Source organism: Fragaria vesca, linkage group LG7 (genome assembly GCF_000184155.1).
Source record: "Fragaria vesca subsp. vesca linkage group LG7, FraVesHawaii_1.0, whole genome shotgun sequence".
NCBI lineage: Eukaryota > Viridiplantae > Streptophyta > Magnoliopsida > Rosales > Rosaceae > Fragaria > Fragaria vesca.
Window position 1 is genome coordinate 2,149,103 of NC_020497.1, and position 18,455 is coordinate 2,167,557.

The 18,455-nt window shown below is 38.0% G+C and overlaps 1 protein-coding gene across 1 annotated transcript; it reads left to right on the plus strand.

Annotated features, from left to right (window-relative positions):
• The first annotated feature begins 2,336 nt into the window (after nucleotides 1-2,336).
• Nucleotides 2,337-17,340, plus strand: LOC101307146 (dedicator of cytokinesis protein 7-like). The gene is given in 29 exon segments (XM_004306524.1): nucleotides 2,337-2,505; nucleotides 2,694-2,856; nucleotides 3,460-3,584; nucleotides 3,720-3,834; nucleotides 4,065-4,225; nucleotides 4,338-4,469; nucleotides 5,515-5,850; nucleotides 6,045-6,326; nucleotides 6,802-6,969; nucleotides 7,087-7,278; nucleotides 7,412-7,455; nucleotides 8,005-8,074; nucleotides 8,433-8,594; nucleotides 9,063-9,170; nucleotides 9,301-9,338; nucleotides 10,110-10,254; nucleotides 10,511-10,637; nucleotides 11,063-11,256; nucleotides 11,737-11,867; nucleotides 11,960-12,035; nucleotides 12,345-12,455; nucleotides 13,030-13,212; nucleotides 13,351-13,494; nucleotides 13,677-13,850; nucleotides 13,987-14,334; nucleotides 14,411-14,743; nucleotides 15,041-15,226; nucleotides 15,736-16,710; nucleotides 16,845-17,340. Coding segments are annotated over 29 exon segments (5,538 nt in total). The 5' UTR covers nucleotides 2,337-2,445; the 3' UTR covers nucleotides 17,100-17,340.
• Nucleotides 17,341-18,455: the final 1,115 nt, after the last annotated feature.

Sequence of the window (18,455 nt, forward strand, 5' to 3'; positions counted from 1 at the left end):
GTCCGATGGATTAGGTGATTTCAGATTTTTTATAGTTTAGGTGCAAAATAGTGGTTTCCAATAATGGTACTCTTTTGAAAGGCTGCACTTATAATTCAGTTGAGCTTTTACTTTTGTGAATGATGCAGAACATATGCGCACACAAGTGCACTGTGCAAATGTACTATTTTGCACTTTTGGAGACCGAGGTTGGTGACAGTGAGGTACTGAGGTTGCTATATTTAATCGCCAGTGAGAATTTCTGATGGGCAGGGAGGAGCCTCAGGAGGGAGCTTGGGTTAGTGAGATGAAGTCTCTTTAATTTGCATGCTTGTGGTGCCAAAAAATCAGTTTCCACTTTCCAGCGGAGAGTGCAACAAAGCTAGCTACTCATTGCTGTCTAGCTAACTCTGTTTTAATTTTTTGAATCTGAAAGTCTGTTTTGAATGGAACTATGGATTCTGGGTCACATTGGCTAATGAGGCTTTACATATTTAAGTATATATATATAACAGTGACTCTAATGATTGTAACCTTCATATATGGTCCTCGACAGTCGTCACATAACCATCAAAATGATGATAATATAGGAATGCCAAGTAGCGATAACTAGCCAGAGGAAACTTGTTAGTGTTCAGTACCAGTCCCGATATAACGGATTGGACTTGATGATACGATTTGCATAATCACACCAGCTAAACTTACAGATTGATCAACAACCATTTGAGAGAGGGTTGAGAAAGACATCAGTAATTTCCAAATTAAGGCTGCAGTGGGAGTCTGCCTGGATATGCCTGTGTACACAGCAGGGACCAGCACTGCATGTTACTTCGATTTGAAGTTTCATAAGGTCGGGGATGAGGTAGAAAAGAAGTATATACAAACAAGTGGTGAAAGCACTATACCAGCTAGCTAGCTAATTGCTTTTCTTAGAAGCTAAACAACCAAAAGAGACGTGCATATATATGAGTTTTAGCTTGTTATACTATAGTGACTGCAACCTAAAGGATTCCACACTTGAAAGTTTATCCTAATTTGTGCCAATGCACAAAAATTGAGATAAAAAACATATTAACAGTTTGTTCAACATACGTTTTACTGATTTTTTTTGTGACAAATTTATAATTAACATGCCTTTTCGGCTTTGTGATAGATTTATTCAAAAGATAGAAAATCTTTCCAATTTTTTTCGTGCCTTTTATTTTTTTTTATTTCAAATTCTTTTTGTGCCTTGATCTGAGAATCCACAGGAGGGGCTTTCAAATGAATTGCTGGGGTGAGTTGTGGCGGTGCTCCCCTGCTTGATCATAATCATAGTGGGAGGTGGAGATTCTCTTGGTTCCATATGAACTCATAACCAATTTCTTTAATTTCCTCAAGACAATTATAATTTGTGTTTTGTTTCAACTTAGGAACAAAGTAATGTCATATTGAGGTTCTAGACATGGTGCTCTCTTTGCTGGTAATGATCACAAAGATCTAAGTTAGTCACTGTAGCTAAAGTGGGAAAGAAAATTAATCGACTCAAATTGAAACAAATATGGATTTAAGATTCAACAATGATTTATCAAAGTATCCATGCTCAATCACTCAGCAAGAGACTATTATCTTCATGACTGTTACCTTGTAACTTTAAATGTGAAATGAAGCTAATGGTAATCACATGGTTAGCACATAAGTAAAATGCAACGTTGTTGTTGTTGTTGTTGTTTTCTTTATGCATCAATCCTAAAACATATATGACTTTATCTCGTATATAATTAAATTATAATGTCATACTTTCAAGCATTTTCGTCTTATTCATTCTATCTCCATCACATATCTAATCTCATGTCTAATTACAGGTATTAGACTTCAAAACAAGTAGAACTATATTAACGTTACTAACAATAAAATAATACATGCACAAATCGAGTTGGCTCCATGCCTCCATCAAGACACAGTGCTTGTTCATTTTTCTCCTTCTTATCTCCAATCCATTTTCCATACGAATAACAAAAATGACCAAATGTTGGTACACATGTATACTGTATGTACATGAAATTTACATGACAAAAAGAAAAGAATAAAACAAATGGAAATAATCCAAGACCCGAAGCATTGGGGTGCGGATAAAACCAGCCATGACCAGTTTTGGCGTTTCTCCCCTGGTTTTTGGTTGGACTCATTTTTGACTTGAACCAACCTCAAAGCTCTGCTCTTTTTCTTCTTCTTGTATTTTGTTTTCTGCCCTCAAATTCAATTCAAACCTCTCTCACTCTCTCACTCACTCCTATTTCCTTTCAGGTTTTTGTTTGTTTGTTTAAGACTTTCGCTTTTAGTTGCAGTTAAGATCTACCAAATACAGCACTACATTTCCCAATTTCTCCACCCAGTTCACTTCAACCAAACCCCCATTAAAGAAACCCAAGAAAACCAACCCCCTCCATTCTCCAGCTCTCAAAGCTTGGACCTTTAGATCCGGCCATGCTCAGCCTCCGGCCCCGCCGCGACTCCACTCCGGCCACCACGAAATGGCACAACAAGGTAATGCCCCTGATGCCCTCTGTTTCTTGGCTCCAAGAATCAAACTTTACTGTAATGTGGTTCTGCTTTGGAGTTTTGGGGACATGGGTGTGTGTCTTTGTTGTTTTGGGAAGTGGGTTTTGGTGTTTTGGTGAATTGGGTTTTGGTGCTTTGGTTGTTTGGTGAATTGGGTTTTGGTTGTTTTGTAGTTTGAGGAGAATTTGGAGCAGTGGCCACATCTGAAGGAGCTGGTGCAGTGCTACACTACAGACTGGGTTAAGGATGACAATAAGTATGGCCATTACGAGAGCGTTGGCCCGCCGGCGTTTCAGAACCAGATTTATGAGGGGCCTGACACTGATATTGAGACTGGTAATGATGCCCCTTAATTGCAGTCTTTTGAGTTTTTCTACAAGAACATGCAGAAGGGTTTAATCTGATACTGTTTATATATTGTGTGTCTGTCGAAAACTTGACCTAGAAAGTTGAACCCTCTTTGCAGAAGTATAGGATTGGTATAATGTGTATGTTTATCACTATTTTGGCCGAGGCCTTATTTTGTAGAGTTCATAATCAAGGGAGAAAGTTAGATTCTTTGGGCTCTATTTTTTCGTGGTGTACCTTGCTCTTTAAGGAATTCCAAGAGGATACTGTAGAATTCTGGTAACTTGGATTTTGTTTAGAAAGGATCTTTTATTACAGGACAAAAATAAAGTTAGAACTAGATTTAAAGAATCTGTGATGCTGTGAATTGGCCTGCAATGAACGTGTTTCCGTCGCTAGTGATGAATTTAAGTGCAAGAATGGTGCAGTCAAGTGCTAAAATTGTATACGGGACTAACTCCCTGTTAGATGCTAATTGTTTGTGAATGATTACTTAAGTTGGAACAAGAAGTTAGATTTGAATAGGATTGAGCGACGCTGGTTCTATCATCCACTTGGTAGTATTCTTGAAATATTTTAAACCCTTTGCAGAAATGCACCTTGCCGGTGCAAGGCGAACCAAGGCGGACGATACCACTGATGATGATTTACCAAGTACCTCAGGGCGCCAATTCACGGATGTAGCCTCTGATTCAGCACACTCCAATGATCCAAAGGTTGTACTGGCTCAAGGACACATTTCATTTCTTCACATGCAGCACCAGTTTAACTTAACATATAGCTACACTAGTACTGATGATCCACCTGCCCACGTTTAGTGCTAACTAAGTTAATTTTGATAATGTGTGCAGCATTTTGGTCAATCTCCTCTCCCTGCTTATGAACCAGCTTTTGATTGGGAAAATGAAAGATCATTGATATGCGGTCAAAGGATTCCAGAAACTCCATTATCTCAGTATGGCAATTGTAAAACCTTTGTGTTGTGTAGGAGTTCTTATAGCCTGATTACTTTTTCCTTGTGTTTATTAATGGTTGTTTTCTCAACTTCTCTCAGCGGCTTAAAGATCTCAGTGAAAGTTCTGTCACTATCATTTCAAGCGGGACTAGTTGGTGAGTATTATATTTTTTAACTGGTGCCATATCATTATGCTTACTTCTCCATACTGTTGCTTCTGTAACGTGCAGCTGTTTCAAAGTTTCTGACTTTCTGTTCTCTTTCTCTATGTGTCCTGTCCTCCCTCATGTAGAGCCGTTTTATGGTACAATTTGCTTATATAATAGGGAGAGAAGAGAAAAGTTGTCAGAGGATTTCTATTTTCGTCACACACCAACTGAAACACAGAATGTAAGAACTTCAGTTATTTTTGCCCCACCACTTTTATGGCCATCCTTTGTCCTTTAAGTACATTTTTGGCACACATTATGACTGACAAAATTTACTATTGCCCATGTCAACATTTTTGGTGAAGATCTCTTTTGAACCCCGTGGAATCTTCTATTTAGACGCTCCATCATCATCAGTTTGTCTTCTCATCCAATTAGAGAAGCATGCCACAGAAGAAGGCGGGATTACACCTGCAGTTTATTCTCATAAAGAACCGGTACGTCACATATCTAATTTAGCTGTTACATTTCCCAAGTAGTGATTGGTTGAAATTTGCTATTCTAGATGGGTCGATTTGACATCCTTTTCCAAAAAAAGAAAAAGAAAAAAGAAGAAATGCTAGTTAACGCCTAATGCTTTCTATGTGTCTGTGAGTATTGGTTATAGTTAAAGTTGTTTTAACAAGATGTTAAATAATATTCTCATCCAATTATTTGACTATCTTGCGAAGCTGTATGTTTCAATTTCTGCCTCGCACAAGGACTTTCAAACTGAAAAATTTAGTAAGTTATGGGATGAGTGGCAACTTGTTTGAATAGTTTAGAAGTGCTACCATTTGGAGGAACGTTGTTTCATTGGTTTGACTGGTAGAATGTCTAGAAATCATTCATGTGTGACTGGTGTGAGGATTAGTTTGAACTACACTTAGGTCATTGTAAAAGCAAGAGCAAGACAATATAATTTCTTTGAGGAAGATGCATGATTTCAATGTAATTTTAATGGTGGGCATATCCTTGGATGGTCTTAAATGGCAAGAGTTCTCTTAAGCAGGAGTAGGCAGTTCCTATGCAAGGCTAGAGTTGCATGTGTCATCTGTTAAGAATTGGGTTTCCTCGTTTCTGTTTACAAATTCCATGGAATGGGAAATAGGCTGTGTCAACCCAATTTGCTGTGTCGCTACCGAGGGGTAGTAGGAATGGTCAGGCCCATAATTTACTCCATGTGGTCTGTGGTTCAATCCTTCTCATGGTAGCTGCGAAGCTATCTGCTAGAGTTCCCTTGTAGGTTTTGGCAGGAGGCGCCACTTTGCTGTCTGGATCATGAAGTGGATTTAGGAGAATTCTGGGTACATAAACAAAATAAAATAGAATTTGCACAATGCTGAAAGCAAAAAGCCTTATTTTCTTGGTCTGAAGAGATACAGTCAGCTCTTATTTTCTTTCTGGGTACATGATCTGTCTTTATTTGTGTGTACAAATATTACGCTACTTTCCAAACTGTTTATTTTTTCTGTTCTGTGTAACATCTATTTTCCTGAACAGGTACAATTGACTGAGAAAGAAAAGCAAAAACTGCAGGTCTGGTCTCAAATAATGCCTTACAGAGAGTCCTTTGCCTGGGCTATGGTTTCATTATTTGATAACAGCATCGGTGCAGTTTCTGGTGGGTCTGCTTCCCCAAGCAGTCCTCTTGCTCCTAGTATATCAGGTAGCTCTCATGATGGTGTGTTTGAGCCCAGTGCTAAAGTCACATTAGATGGGAAGCTAGGTTATTCAAGTCGAAGCTCCGTTGTTGTCGAAATATCAAACTTAAATAAAGTTAAAGAAAGCTATACTGAGGACTCATTTCAGGTATGCACCTTTTGAATGAATTTTTATGTTAATGATTCCTGTTTGCATTTGCATTCTTGGCTTACCCCAAAATTATGTTTGGCATACCGATAATTTTTTGTTCTTTTCTGTTTATTGGAGGTTTCATTAAATACCTGGTGAGCCTATGAATGAAATCTATCAATGCCCTTTTGTTCAGATTATGATGGACCTTTTTTGTGTGGTCTTGCTGAAAATTTCAGGATCCCAAACGCAAGATTCATAAACCTGTGAAAGGTGTTTTGAGGCTAGAAATCGAGAAGCATCAGAATGACCATGTTGACTTGGAAAATTTATCTGAAAGTGGTAGTGTGACCAATGATTCTATTGATGATCGCATTAACGATTCCACGTATGGGAAGCTCCCAAGTAATGGTTTGGATGGTCCTCAGGGTAGCAGTTCTAAATGGAATTCTTTTGATACCAAAGAGATTTCTGGAAATGGATCAAATTATCATGGAAATCCAGTTACTGGTCCTGATGATGTAAGTTTCAAACTGTCATATTGCCTTTTGTCGTCATCTTTAAGTGTCACTATGGGCCTATTTTTTCTTGCAGAAATGGTTTTTGAAATAGGACATCACTGCAGTATGTCCTATTTCATTTCTGAGGTTTTTTTGTTTTTTGTTTTGTTTTGTTGTATCTGTGTATTTTGTTAGGATGTCACACCACTGTACTTGATGGCTGTTTTAACTAATGACTATATTGCCAGCCTTTGTGTTTGTACCAGTGCTCTATTTCATTTATATAAATTGTTGTCTGTACACTATAGAATCTGAACATATGTATCTATTTGCCTTTTATTGTTCCTGTATGCTTTTCTGTGTGCACGCAGCATAAGATGGAAGCATCTACATCATAAATAATTTTAAATCCTGACTATTCTTTCTGTTAATCATTTGTAGTTTCTATACTTGCACTCCTGAAATATACTAACTGATGCTGTTTGTTAACTTCCAGTTTCAAGCTTTCGACTTCCGTACTACAACAAGAAACGGGCCTTTCTTGCAGCTTTTTCATTGTCTCTATGTATATCCCATGACTGTTAGTTTAAGTCGGAAGAGGAATTTGTTCATAAGGGTTGAACTTCGGGAGGATGATACTGACATTCGTGGACAGCCTTTAGAGGTAAATGTATCTCTCTTGGTGTTTCCTTATGTGACATTAAAGTTTCTTAGAGATAATAGTGTTACTTTGGCAGTTCAATATTCTCATTATTTTTGTTTGTGCAACTAATATGACTAGGCAATGTATCCAAGGGAGCCAGGTGCATCACTACAGAAGTGGGCTCATACACAAGTTACTGTGGGGGCGAGGGTAGCATGCTACCATGATGAGATCAAACTTTCCCTCCCGGCTACGTGGACACCAACACATCATCTCTTGTTTACTTTCTTTCATGTTGATCTTCAAACAAAGTTGGAAGCACCAAAGCCTGTAAGTCCAGCTTTTGCTTTGTTTATCTGAAAAACTTGCTGAATTTCAGTTTTTATTCTTCTCCTCCTGCCCAAGTTTGTTTACTAGTTTTATCTACTTTGTTAAATGACTATTCCATGCATTCACTCTCCAGGTAGTAATTGGATATGCGTCACTTCCACTGTCCACACTTGCGCAGTATGTATATGCCTTAATTTATGATGTTTCTTCATCTTTTGTCTTAAAACTGAATGTAACTCGTTTTGTTTCAGGCACATGGTTGCTCATTTAGTATATTAATCATGTATAACCTGTGTTAGATATTTTATTCTCCTTTGAAACTAATCTAATCCACTGAAATTTTTTAAAATTTATTGAGAGTAATAACAGGCACATAGATACCTTTCCTCAGTTGCGTCTAGTTAGCTAAACAAATACTTGGGGTCAAAGTAGTTGGATACTTATGGCTTAGGGTAAAAAAAAAGTAGTAGGATACTTGAATATAAGCACATGCCTTAGTTTATTTATGCCTTGAGCTTCTTTTCTAATAAATGATTCTGTGTACGGTTGTTACCAATTAAATAGTATTATTATTCCACTATTCCTCTTTCTCACTTAAACTATTTAAGGGTAAATCAATTATATTTGTTTGTTTTCATTATCATCTTGCCATTTGTTTGCCTTTTTCCTTTCAAAGTTTTGATTATTTTTATGGTATCTCAAAGCCTTGATTCTTGTTTTGCTCAGGTTGCGATCTGAAATTTCATTGCCAATCATGAAAGAGTTGGTTCCACATTATCTTCAGGATATGGGCAGAGTATGTTCTGTTTCACTTTAAATTTATATTGTGTTTTACTCTTTACCAGTGGAATTTTATAAAAATATATAACTCGTTAGGATTTTTTCCAAGTTGATTTTGTTTGGATGCTTTTTTAGCTTGAACCTCTATAATTATGATATACCTAACTGTCAAGTCTCAATTTCTCCTAAATCTAAACAAGTGTATATCGATTTCATTTTTTGTTGTTTGTTTGCGAGCAAGCTCTTTTGTTAATATCATGTATACATGAGCAGGATTTTAGTCTTGTAGTTGGTAAGAAGCTGACATACATTTAGGTCCAATCTCAGTTTCTTGGACTGACAATCACATTGCCTGTTTATCTTCCCTTTTGTAGGAGAGGTTGGATTATTTGGAAGATGGAAAGAATGTCTTCCGATTGCGCTTAAGACTTTGTTCGTCGTTATACCCGATCAATGAGCGAATAAGAGACTTTTTCCTTGAATATGATAGGCACACTCTTCGAACAAGCGCACCTTGGGGTTCTGAACTTCTTGAGGTATATTCTTCTGTATACTTTTTTTATTCTTAAGCCACTTGTGCTGTTCTTAGTTTGTATTATTTGGCAAAAAGAATTCCATGAACTTAGATATCTTAGAAGGTTCTTTTTGTTTGTTTGTTTTAATTATAATTTACTTTTTTTATATCATAAAAGTTGCAGATACTAGCATGCGTATCCTATTAAAGTATGATCAGTTTGTGCTGATTTTCTTTCCCTCTCTGAACCTCAATATAGTCTCCCTACCGATCCTCTTGTGGGTTGTGATGTGTCTGACTTATATGGATCATGCAGTGAGGTGTAATGATATATAGCTTTTCGGTTTTATAGTACATACACACAATAATAAATACATATATATATACTATATACTTACATACACACACTTTGTTGCCAGGGAGTGGTGGGATGTAACATAGAGGGAACACGATAAGAAAAAGTTATATTGAGTTATGATTTCGGATGCAGGCTATTAACAGTTTGAAGAATGTCGATTCCATTGCTTTGCTTCAATTTCTCCATCCAATTTTGAACATGCTTCTCCATCTAATAGGCAATGGTGGAGAAACCCTCCAGGTAATGTCACAATTCTAGTACTGGTTATTGATTCCGTTCCTGAATTGTCTAGGTTGCTTAGCAATATAGCTTTATCTGCTTTCTGAGCTGTATGCTGCCATCTTATTTTCTGTTCTTTTGGTGCTTTCAGGTTGCAGCTTTCAGAGCCATGGTTAATATCGTTACCCGGTGTGTGGTTTACTCTTGATTTATGTCCTTACATTCTTCAGAGTATATTTGTATCTCTGTTTGAGACGAAAAAAAAGGATTTGAACCTTCTTGTAATATTGGTCTAATATATATACACACGGAGCCGTTCGAGAGCAGACGTCTGCACGGTCCTTAAAGTGAGGACGTCCCTCCGTTCTCCACCATCTGGCGCCGACGACGGCGCGCCTCCACCCCAGCGGACTCCAGCAGCGTCCCCGACCATTTTCCCTGCCCAGTGAGTCCGCCGAATTCCAGTTACCGGCGTGATCGACTTTGTTTGAAGTTTTGGGTGATCTGGCCAGAAACTGGAAAAGAACGGACTCGCCGGTGAGGGAAAGTGGTCGGGGACGCTGCTGGAGTCTTCTGGGGTGGAGGCGCGCCGTCGTCAGCGTCGGAGGGTGGAGAATGAGGGACCTCTGCACTTTAAGCCTGATGCGGACGTGCGCCTCTATATATATATATTTCAGTATTAATTTGTAGCTTTTGGTCTCTTGTCTTTTGATTGACTAAATAGAAAGAGAGACATGGGTAAAGCAAGGCTACAGTAGAAATTGAATTTGGTTATATGTTTGGGTTTAGGGTAATTTCACAAACATGCACATGCAGAAATATGACCTGCTTCATCCTGTGCTTGATATGGTAGCTTGGTTTAACTTTTGTACTCTGGATCAGCTATTGAGATCTTTCTATTTATTGTCGCACTTGTTTCAGAGGAACCTGAATGTTTGACGTATGGAATACCTTATGTAGGGTGCAACAGGAGTCGGTTGATGATGCCGAAAGAAACCATTTCCTCGTCAACTATGTTGATTATGCTTTTGATGACTTTGGGGGTCGCCAACCACCAGTTTATCCTGGTTTGTCAACTGTTTGGGGAAGTTTGGCTCGTAGTAAGGTACGCCTGTCTTAGGGGTGTTCTTCAAATGATAATTTCTATTATCATCTACTTGTAATGAAAAGCGCTGTTTTTGGATTTTGAAGATTTTCTAATGATATAGTTATGAACCCTTAAATCTTTGAATGATGCTTGTGGCATGTGTGGTTGCATCTTTTGATGGTGTGTGATGGCTGTCATATTTGGTAATGATACTTATCATCAATTTATTTCCCAAAGAGTCCAACTATATTGTAACTATGATTTGATTGTGCAGGCTAAAGGATACCGTGTTGGACCTGTGTATGATGATGTTTTGGCAATGGCTTGGTTTTTCCTTGAGCTGATTGTCAAGTCAATGGCTTTGGAAAAGATGCGACTCTTCTATCATAATCTTCCATTAGGTAGACTTTAAAGCAAGGATATTTATTCCTACAATATGCTCTGATTGCTCTTTCTTTTGACTTTAATTTGGGGTGTTCCTCTTAAGCTGCATCTGTACTTTCTCTCAGATGCTTATTTTTAATTTTAATTTCTAATAATTTTTAGATTAAAGAAGCCTATTAGCAGTACTTGCCTATTGATTTTTTCTTTTTGCAGTTTCAATTTCACGGCAGTTGTATAAAGTTATAGTATTTTATAAAATAATACTGGGTCTCCATAATGTATGTTTCTTAATTAACATCAGTTGATATTGATGTTATGTAACTTTCTTTCTTTGTATATAGGTTTGAAATTGCCCAGTTTCTGCGACCTGTATTTGCAGATATATTATTCTTTCACTTGACTCTTTGACAGGCTAATTTATGCTCCATTTGTTTTTCTGCAGGTGAAGACATTCCTCCTATGCAATTGAAAGAGGGTGTATTCAGATGCATAATGCAGTTGTATGATTGCCTACTAACTGAGGTACATGAACGTTGTAAGAAGGGACTGGGCTTGGCAAAGCGTTTAAATAGCAGTTTGGCTTTCTTCTGTTATGATCTCTTGTCCATTATCGAACCTCGCCAAGTTTTTGAACTGGTATGGCTTCTGCTTGGCTTTCATTATTCAGATCTCTCTGTCAAGACAGCTAATTCTAATTGATACTACTTTATTAAGAAGTGTTGCAGACAATTTAGTTTCAGAGGGCTAACCTAGATGCTGTTCTAAAGGCTCATTTATTTCATGAACATTAGCGCATTTTAATGTTTTATTCAAACCTTGGATCAAACACTTATCTTTTGATTGTACTCAGATGCTCACATATAGATAGATACATGCAGACAGATAGACATATTATATATTTGATGGTTGCATTAGTGCTAGGAGAGCATAGTGGAATCAGGAGAGTGTATCTAAAATGTAGAAGTTAGAGCATGAAACTTTGAGTTATCTCATAATCCCTGCTCTAGATGCATCATGCATGCATGGAATTTATGAATATGAGATTTGAATGATCAACTGTATAAAATCGTTAGACTTATCCTTTTCTTTACTTTCTTTTTTGTACATGTGCTGCAGGTATCCTTGTACCTTGACAAGTTTTCTGGGGTATGTCAATCGGTTTTGCATGATTGCAAACTCACATTTTTGCAAATCATTTGTGATCATGATCTTTTTGTGGAAATGCCTGGGAGAGACCCTTCTGATAGGTATCTCATCATCAAAAGTCTTTTCATTGATGTGAAGCTTTAAACGTTGGACTTAGTTTAGTGTCTTGACGAATTGAATGTTTATGATGCAGGAACTATCTCTCGTCTGTTTTGATCCAAGAGCTTTTTCTCACTTGGGATCATGATGATTTATCTTTGCGGGCAAAGGCAAGTTTTCAGTAGATATTGTTTTTCACTTTTTTGTTTTGATAAGAAATGAGAAGTTAGTAGTGGATAATATCCTTTGACTTTAAAGGATGCTGGTCTATACTGAGTATACTCAACTGTCCTTAGATTTCACCTTTGAATTAATCATGCGCTCTAGGAAGCATGAAAGTATATACAAGACACCAACTCAATATACTCAAATTTGCCTGGTCTTGAGCACTGAAGAATGGACATATCTTTGATTGAATGTGCCAGTTGGGACATATTATGATTTTGTTCTTAACTTTTTTTTCTTTTTCTATTGTGCAGGCTGCTAGAGTTTTAGTAGTCCTGTTGTGCAAGCATGAGTTTGATGCTCGATACCAAAAACCTGAAGATAAATTATATATTGCCCAGCTATATTTTCCACTTATCGGACAGGTGCATGTTTATTTATTTATTTATTTTTTGTACTGCAGTATGTACTTGTTTTGTTGTTCATATTTTCCCATCCTTTCCATTGCTCAATGGGAAAATGGGATATCCAGTTGTGAGTAATCAACCTGAGTTCCCCCATAGTACCACAGAAGTTAGAAGCAGGGATGTGTCTCCCTACCTCAACAGGTTCAAGAGATGATGAGTATTCCATACAATGTGTGCAAAATGCTTTACATAGATTCAATCGGGCAGTTTTTCTTTCCAAGTTACATTTTTCTAATGATTGTGTGGTGGGATATTATGGATAACTTGTATTGATGTGTAACATACCCTATTATTTCTGCCAATTGAATCCTTGGTTTCATATTGTACACCATATCAAGAAGCATATTTTTATTATACTCTCACTCATAGCTGCATCATCTTCTTACTAATCTTATTCCATCCTATATAAAGGCTGCACAACTGTATCTATAATATTTTAGTATGTGCTGCTTGAAGATATAGAATGATATGTGGATCAAATCATGGTCAGAAACAGAGAAAATCCTAACCAGTGATGATGTCGTCTATGCAGATTCTAGATGAAATGCCAGTCTTTTACAATCTCAATGCTGTTGAAAAGCGTGAAGTCTTGGTTGCTATTCTACAAATTGTACGGAACCTTGATGATGCGTCACTTGTCAAGGCATGGCAGCAGAGCATCGCCAGAACTAGATTATTCTTCAAACTCATGGAGGAATGCCTTGTTTTATTTGAGGTTGTCTTTTGTTAACTTGTTTAGCTTGCAATGACCTCTATATATTGTAGCAATTCGTTTGTTCTCATTCATGCTTTCTTGTTTTCAATAATATCAAGATATTCTTATAACTGTGGTTAAATTTAATGCATTTTACAGCACAGAAAACCTGCTGATGGCATGCTTATGGGTTCTAGTTCTCGAAGTCCTGTTGGTGATGGCCCTGCTTCTCCCAAGTATTCTGATAGACTTTCTCCTGCAATCAACAACTATCTGTCCGAGGCATCCAGACAAGAAGTCAGAGTGAGTTAATACTTTTGTTCTCGCTAAAGAGACCAACTGTCAAAATTTTGTTATTCACCTGCCTATAACGAAAGTCACTATCCGTAGTTCTATTTCTCATCTTGGGTAGGCAAACTTGAATTTTAAAAATGTACAAGCTTCACAATTATTATGGGTCCTCAAGCTTTGAATCTTCAATGCAGCCTCAAGGTACACCTGAAAATGGTTACTCATGGCAGAGAGTAAATTCTCAATTAAGTTCTCCTAGCCAGCCATATTCCTTGAGAGAAGCTCTACTTCATGCACAATCTTCCAGGATTGGAGCTTCGGCTCAAGCACTAAGAGAATCTTTGCATCCAATATTGAGGCAAAAATTGGTAAGGTTCCTGCAAACATCTATTTTGTTTAACTGCTGAAGAGTCGTATGCTCTCCGGAATATATTGATACTGCTTTCATTTATCCAGCTCGTTTCTTTTGCTTCTAGTAAGTGACCAATAACTTTATATATTCAGGAACTATGGGAAGAAAACTTGAGTGCTTCTGTCAGTCTTCAGGTTTTGGAAATAACTGAGAAGTTTACCGTAATGGCAGCATCACATAGCATTGCTACTGACTACGGAAAATTTGATTGCGTCACAGCCATATTCATGAGCTTCTTCTCTCGGAATCAATCACTGACTTTCTGGAAATCATTGCTTCCTGTCTTCAACAGCGTCTTCAATCTTCATGGCGCAACTTTGATGTCAAGGGAAAATGACCGCTTCTTAAAGCAAGTCACTTTTCATCTTCTTCGACTTGCAGTGTTCCGAAATGACAATATCAGGAAAAGGGCTGTTAACGGGCTCCAGATACTCATGAGGGTAGGCTTCTTTTGATACATTGTATGCTCCTGTTTTTTTCAACATAAAAATAAATTTTGTTCCTTTTCTTTGGCAGAGTTCTTTTTACTACTTTATGCAGACAGCAAGGTTGAGGGCGATGCTAATCATTACATTATCAGAGTTGATGTCTGATGTACAAGTGACTCAGATGAAGGCCGATGGAACACTAGAAGAGAGTGGTGAAGCTCGACGCCTCCGCAAATCACTGGAGGAAGTGGCAGATGCAGCTAAGAGCCCCAGTCTATTGAGAGAGTGTGGACTTCCTGAGAGTGCCTTATTAGAAATTCCTGAAAAAATGACTGAAAATAGATGGTCCTGGTCAGACGTGAAATATCTCTCTGACAGTCTTCTTCTTGCTCTTGATGCCAGCTTGGAACATGCACTCCTGGTTAGTTTATCAGTGCCTGCACTAACTTGTTCATGACACGCGCGCACACAAACACACACACACACACACATCTGTCGTTTGTGCACGACTTAACTATTTTGGGATAGTATGGGGTTGATTCTTCAGCTCCTGGTTGCCTTTGACTTGGGATAGAACTGGATTTTATGAAAGGGATAGAAGTGTTTCTGCATTTGATGATAAAAATCATTATCTGAAACTTAATAGCTTTTCATTCCCCATCCTCAAGATGAATAGTTGTTTTTGCATGTACATTTCTGATGACAAATTCTTTTGCAGGGCTCTATGATGACTATGGATAGATATGCAGCTGCAGAAAGCTTCTATAAACTTGCTATGGCATTTGCTCCTGTCCCAGATCTTCATATAATGTGGTTACTTCATTTATGTGATGCACATCAAGAAATGCAGTCGTGGGCAGAATCTGCTCAATGTGCTGTCGCTGTGGCTGGTATTGTAATGCAGGTATAGTGTTATTCTGATTTTGTGATTTTTATTTTTTCTCTTTCAATGTGACCTCTGACTGGAACACTTCTCCGTTCTCAAATTCCTTTCATTGTTTCCAACTATTAGAACATGACACAAGTCCACTACCGACCTTTCCAACATCTAAAGTATATGGTTTCTAAGACGTGCAGTTTGCTTCTACTCCCCTCCGTTTTCACACACACACAGTTTTTTTTTTTCTTCCATGCACATATCTTGCTTGGGTTTTTCACCTTCTTTTAACAGCCATTCTATTAATGTTGAAACAAATAGCTAGATATAATATGGCCTCCAATTATATTGAAACTCATAGGGAGATATAATGGTTATTTTGTTGTATAAGAGCAGCACTCAAGAGTATAGGTTGATTCTGACCTGGTTTATTACTTTGCATAAGATGGTTACAGACTACTTTGTAGTGAAAATTAGGAAGAAAAACTCAGTGTTCAGTGGTTTAGTTTTTAGCTGACAGTCTATTCAATCTGTAGGCTTTGGTGGCCAGAAATGATGGTGTTTGGAGCAAAGATCACATAACTGCTCTACGTAAAATTTGTCCAATGGTCAGTAGTGAGATCAGCTCTGAGGCTGCTGCAGCTGAGGTAGAGGGATATGGTGCATCAAAACTTACTGTTGACTCTGCTGTGAAGTACCTACAACTCGCAAATAAGCTCTTTTCTCAAGCTGAACTTTTTCATTTCTGTGCAAACATTCTGGAACTCGTTATTCCAGTATATAAAAGCAGGCGGGCATATGGACAGCTGAGCAAATGTCACACAATGCTTACCAATATATATGAATCAATCCTTGAGCAGGAATCGAGCCCAATTCCATTCACTGATGCAACATACTATAGGGTGGGGTTTTATGGCGATAGGTTTGGAAAATTGGACAGGAAGGAATATGTATACAGGGAGCCACGTGATGTAAGACTAGGTGACATAATGGAGAAGCTTAGCCATATCTATGAGTCTAGGATGGATGGGAATCACACCTTGCACATCATTCCGGATTCTAGGCAGGTAAAGGCAGATGAGTTGCAGCCTGGTGTCTGCTATCTGCAGATAACTGCGGTTGATCCAGTCATGGAAGACGAAGATTTGGGAAGCAGAAGGGAGAGAATCTTTTCTCTTTCGACTGGAAGTGTTCGTGCGCGAGTCTTTGACCGTTTTTTGTTTGATACACCTTTCACCAAAAATGGAAAAACTCAAGGTGGATTGGAAGACCAGTGGAAGAGGCGGACTGTTCTTCAGACTGAAGGTTCATTCCCAGCTCTCGTTAACAGGCTTGTAGTTACTAAATCCGAATCGCTTGAGTTCTCCCCTGTAGAAAATGCTATTGGAATGATTGAAACTCGGACTGCTGCTCTACGTAATGAACTTGAAGAACCTCGCAGTTCTGAGGGGGATCAACTCCCACGTCTCCAGAGCCTACAGAGAATTCTTCAAGGAAGTGTTGCAGTTCAGGTTGAGTTCTGTTAAAACCCCTTCTAAATCAATATTTTCCAGTTTCTGATCGATCATTTTCTACTTTGTCGACATCGGATATAAAATTCATCGCTACAGTATAGCTGATCAAATTCTCTACTTTATATATGCAGGTGAATAGTGGTGTTCTAAGTGTTTGCACTGCATTCCTTTCCGGTGAGCCAGCAACCAGGTTGCGGTCACAAGAATTGCAGCAACTCATTGCTGCGCTCCTTGAGTTTATGGCTGTATGCAAGCGTGCCATCCGTGTGCACTTCAGGTTGATTGGCGAGGAAGACCAAGAATTCCACACGCAGCTTGTGAATGGATTTCAATCTCTTACTGCTGAGTTATCTCATTATATCCCTGCCATCCTATCCGAGCTGTGACATTGTATCATAATTACAGTATCATTGCTTCATATTTTGGCCTTAGTGCTGTTGTTACTAGTGTCGATTTTTCCCCAGACTCAATCTAGTGTGCAACATATTCCATGGTTGTGACCCATGTATCAGCAGCATGAAATCTCAGAAGTGTTTATATACGATTTATGAATGTTATTGAGTTCTTTATTTTGTATTTCGTTTTTCTGGTTCCAAGACTTTGTTTCTGCTGTCTAGTTCCTTGCCGTTGGACTCTGCTATAAACATTCCTAGTTTTACCCGGTCCTCTTCTCTCTACGCCTCACATCCAACCCCATTGTCCTGGTGTGGCCGTTTGGATTTGGGGAGGAACCATTTTATAAATAATATATCTGAGCTCTCACTCTACTATAATTAGAGCATTCTATCCAAAATTATGTAGTGTTGTAGAATCATGCTTTACACTGCATCACCTGGCATGTCAGTCTGCATCACTTGGTGAACGTAGCTACACATTGCCTTTGGAGAAGAATGTATAAAGATTTGTAACATCTTTCACCTGTGATGTCTTTTCCGGCAAACTGATCATGGGTAATATTTGTCCTTGTATCAAACAAATATAAACATAAACAAGGATCGAGAAACCAAAAGGTACGTTACCCTAGCCCCTAGGGATGGCAATGGGTAGGGTTGGGTCAGGGATCAAAATACTATACTCGTACCTTTTTTTATTCCTCATCCCCGTATCTGTCCCATTCTCTGTAATTAGATAATAAAGATTCCCCGTACCCGTCTCCTTTGGAGATTACGTTCCCATACCCGCCCTGATCCCTATTAGCAATTATGTAATAATTAATTTTTTTAAAATAATTATGAAATATAAAAATATGAAAATAAAAGCAAATACATATATAAATAAGTTTCTTGATTCAATCCCACAAAAACGAATACAGGTCTCGGTTAAAAAAGAAGTTTCTATAAATATTCATTAAGAAAATCATAGTAAAAAAATATCACAAAAGATTTTACATAAATATCTATTTATAAATAATATATATATTAAAAAATAATATTTACATCCTAAATGGGTGGGGATAGGGACGAATATCAAAATATCATACCCGCCCCGTATCTGATTCAAAAATCCGAATACTAAAGATCCCCATACCAGTCACCCGTTTATCCCTGTATATCTCCTCCCTTGGGGTTAAATACTCATGGGTACCTTACCCGCTGGGGATTATTGCCATCCCTACATTACCCCTGCGTCTATGGTCCATTCTTTCAAGTTCGGTAAATATTTGGTCAGGGAGTTTATCAATAGTGCATGTGTAATGCTGACTAAATGCAGATGGAGAAATTCATCTGCTTTCTCCTTCTGCG